The sequence below is a fragment of the Orycteropus afer genome, unplaced genomic scaffold (assembly GCF_000298275.1).
Source record: "Orycteropus afer afer isolate SDZICR_OR568_19922 unplaced genomic scaffold, OryAfe1.0 scaffold00061, whole genome shotgun sequence".
NCBI lineage: Eukaryota > Metazoa > Chordata > Mammalia > Tubulidentata > Orycteropodidae > Orycteropus > Orycteropus afer.
In genome coordinates, this window is record NW_006921648.1 from 10,983,199 (window position 1) to 10,987,582 (window position 4,384).

Genomic DNA, 4,384 nt, shown 5'->3' on the forward strand with positions numbered 1-4,384 from the left:
TAGTGCCTAAGGCACTTGACTGCTAACCAGAAGGCTGGTAGTTCAAACCCACCAGCCACTCCTCGGAAGGAAGATGGGGCAATCTACTTCTGTAGTCCTCAGAAGGAAGAGGGGGCAATCTACTTCTGTAGGGATACTGCCTTGGAAACCCAAGGAGGGGTCGCTATGAGTCGGGTTTGACTCAACGGCACCTAACAACAACAACAAAAACCTTATGAAGAGAAGGGAAACATTATCTGATACAGTGCTAGAAGGTGAACCCCTCAGGTTGGAAAGCACTTGAAATACGACTGGGGAAGAGCTGCCTCCTTAAAGCAGAGTTGCCTTAATGATATGGGGCAAAGTTTTCCAGACCTTCATTTGCTGATGTCGCATGACCCAAAATGAGAAGAAACAGCTGCAAATACCGATTAATAATCAGAACATGGACTGTACGAAGTATGAATCTAGGAAAATTGGAAGTTGTCAAAAATGAGATGAAACACATAAAGATCAACATCCTAGGCATTAGTGAGCTGAATGGGCTGGTTTGGGCCATTTTGAATCAGACAGCCATATGATCTACTATGCCAGGAATGGCATTGCATTCATCATCAAAAAGAATGTTTCAAGATCTATTCTGAAATACTGTGTTTCCAGTGATAGGATAATATCCCTACACCTACAAAGAAGACCAGTTAATACTACTATTATTCAAATTACAGCCAAAGATAAAGAAACTGAAGATTTTTTTTTACCAACTTCTGCAGTCTGAAATAGACCAAACATGCAATCAAGATATATTGATATTACTGTTGATTGGAATGTAAAAGTTGGAAATAAAGAAGCACCAATAGTTGAAAAATATGGCCTTGGTGAAAGAAATGAAGTTAGAGAAAGCATAATACAGTTTTGCAAGACAAAGGACTTATTCATGGCAAATATTATTATGTTGTTTTTTCAACATAAACAGTGACTATACACATGGACCACGCCAGATAGAATACAGAGGAATTAAACTGACTACATCTGTGGAAAAAGGCAATGGAGAAGCTTAGTATCATCAGTCAGAACAAGGCCAGGAGCTGACTGGAAAACAGACCATCTATGTTACTCATATGCAAGTTCAAGTTGAAGCTAAAAAAAATTAAAACAAGTCCACAAGAGTCAAAATACAACCTTGAGTATATTCCACCTGAACTTAAGAGACCATCTCAAGAATAGATTTGACACAATGAACACAGTGACCGAAGAGCAGACAAGGTGTGAGACAACATCAAGGATATCACACATGAAGAAAACAAAAGGTCATTAAAAAGACAGGAAAGGAAGAAAAGACCAGAATGGATGTCAGAAGAGACTCTGGAACTTGCTCTTGAATGGAGATAGCTAAAGTGAATGGAAGAAATGATGAAATTAAAGAGCTGAACAGGAGATTTCAAAGGGCAGCTCAAGAAGACAAAGTGAAGTATTATAGTGCAATGCACAAGGACGTGGCATTAGAAAACCAAAAGGGAAGAACACATACAGCATATCTCAAGCTGAAAGAATGGAAGGAAAATCCAAGCCTTGAGTTGCAATACCTAAGGATTCTATGGGCAAAATAGTGCATGATGCAGGAAGCCTCAAAAAAAAAAAAATGGAAGGAGCAGACAGAGTCACTGCACCAAAAAGAAGTGGTCATTGCTCAATCATTTCAGGAGGTAGCATATGATCAGGGACTGAGGGTAGTGAAGTAAGCAGTCCAAGCTGCACGGAAAGCACTGGCAAAAAGCAATTGATGGAATATCAACTGAGATATTTCAACAAACAGATGCAGTACTGGAGGCGCTCACTCATCCATGCCAAGAAATTTGGAAGACAATTTAGCCAGTCAACTGGAAGAGATCCATACTTGCACCAATTCCAAGGAAAGGTGATCTAACAGAAAGGAGGAAATTATCGAACCATGTCACTAATATCATGAACAAGTAAAATTTTTCTGATGATAATTCAAAAATGGTTGCAGCAGTATATTGACAAGGAACTGCCAGAAATTCAAGCTGGATTCAAAAGAGGACGTGGAACGAGGGATGCCATTGCTGATGTAAGATAAATCTTGGCTTAAAGCAAAGAATACCAGAAAGATGTTTACCTGTGTTTTAGTGACTGTGTGGACCATAACCAATTATGCATAACATTGTGAAGAATGAGAATTCCAGAACACTTAACTATGCTCATGAGGAACCTATACATTGACCAAGAGGCAGCTGTTTGAAAAGAACAAGTGGATACTGTCTTTTAAAATCAGGAAAGGTGTGCATCAGGGTTGTATCTTTTCACCATAGTGCCTAAGGCATTTGACTGCTAACCAGAAGCCTGGTGGTTCAAATCCACCAGCCACTTCTCAGAGCAAAGGTTGGGCAATCTAGTTCCGTAGTGATACTGCCTTGGAAACCCAACGAGGGGTCGCTATGAGTCAGATCCAACTTGATGGCAGTGGGTTTGGTTTTTGTTTTTTATACAATCTGTATGCTGAGCAAACAATCCAAGAAATTGGATTCAGAAGAAGAATGTGGCATCAGGATTGGAGGAAGACTCATTAACAATACAGATGAGACAACTTTGCTTACTGCAAGTGAAGAGGACTTTCAACACTTATTAATGAAGATCAAAGACTAGAGTCTTCAGTATAATTATGCTTCAACATAAAGAAAACAAAAATCCTCACAACTGGACCAATGGGCAACATTATGATAAATGGAGAAAAGATTGATGTTGTTAGATATTTCATTTTACTTGGATCTATAATCGATGTCCATGGAAGCAGCAGTCAAGAAGCCAGATGACATATTGCATTGGGCAAATCTGCTACAAAAGACCTCTTTAAAGTATTAAAGAGCAAAGATGTCATTTTGAAGACAGGTGCACCTGACCCAAGCCTACTGACCCAAGTTCATTTTCAACAGCCTCATACACATGTGAAAGCTGGGCTATGAAAAAGGATGACCAAAGGTGAATTCATGTACTTGAATTGTAGTGTTGGCCGAGAACATTCAAGACACCATGGACTGCCAGGAGAATGAACAAATCTGTCCTGGAAGAAGTGCAGCCAGAAAGCTCCTTAAAAGAGATGAAGGCCAGACTTTGTCTCACATATTGTGGTCATGCTATCAGAAGGGACCAGTCCCTGCAGAAGGCTATCATGTTGGTGAAGGAGAGAGTCGACAAGAAAGGGCAGGGCCCTAAACAAGACGGATTGACACAGTAGCTGCGACAATGGGCTCAACCATAGCAAAGACTGTAAGGATGGGGCAGGACCGGGCAGGGTTTCATTCTGCTGTACACAGGGTTGCTGTGAGTTGGAGCAGATCTGACACCAACCTTTCAGTTAGCACCCAGGGCTTAACTGTGCCACAAGGACCCCTTTTGACCACCATGTCACACTGGATATAGTGTGGTGGTGGTGTTGTCAGGTGCCGCTGAGTTGGTTCCAACTCATAGCGGCCCCACACACAACAGAACGAAACCCTGCCCAGCCCGGCACCACCCTCACGACCACTGCTACCTTTCAGTCAATATCTATCAGTCACATATATGTGAAAACAGAGTCAGACATGAAAGCCTGGACGGATGTCAACAACATGCTCTCTGGACTAAGCAGCTCTGGTGGTGCAGTGGGTAAGGCATTTGACTGCTAACCAGAAGGTTGGTGGTTCAAAACCCACCAGCCGCTCTACAGAAGGAAAATGGGGCAACCTACTTCCATCAAGATTTACCACCTTGGAAACCCAAACGGGGGTCCCGATGAGTTGGAATCGACTCAATGGCAATGGTTTGTTGCTGCTGTTGTTCTCTGGACTGTCTCTAGGGATTTCTGTTTCACTTGTGGTGCTTTATTATGACCCATCAGGGCGTCTACAACAAATGCCGTCATCATCAGAAAAGGACTAAATGATCAAAGCCGAGAGGCAAACGCCCCTCCCGCCCACTCTCTCAATGTCTGAGACCCAGGAATGGCTCTCACGAGGTCACCCAGGCACAGTCTCAGTCTCGGTCTCAGAGCGACAGAAGAGGGATGATTCTCCCATTTTCAGGGCATCGGTCCTTTGCCCTCGGAGGCCCTGCCTCCTATGTGAAAGCCCCTGTGGGAACCATTACCTTCTTGGGCCCACCTTGCCCAACAGCTGCAACTGAACATCCCTGGGGGTCCTGTGGAGGCGAATGCTCAGGTCCTAGCCCCGGCTTCCTCTCTGCATGTCCTGGCTGGTGTCTGCCTCCAGCAGCTTCAGCTTCTCTCCAGCCGTGTGCAGAGACAGGAAGCCACAGAGGCCGTGTTCTCCAGAACACCAGCACCGGGTAGCCACCTGTACCTGGGGAGGGATGGGGAGAAGAAAGCAGATCAGGACAGGTTGGTGGGGGGGGG

The 4,384-nt window shown here is 43.8% G+C and overlaps 1 protein-coding gene across 1 annotated transcript in view; it reads right to left on the minus strand.

The window, feature by feature from the left end:
• Positions 1 to 4,384, minus strand: part of LOC122149921 — a 160,166-nt gene that overhangs the window by 58,385 nt on the left and 97,397 nt on the right. The window contains 1 exon segment of the mRNA XM_042780798.1: positions 4,199 to 4,331. Coding sequence (XP_042636732.1) covers positions 4,199 to 4,331 — 133 coding nt within the window.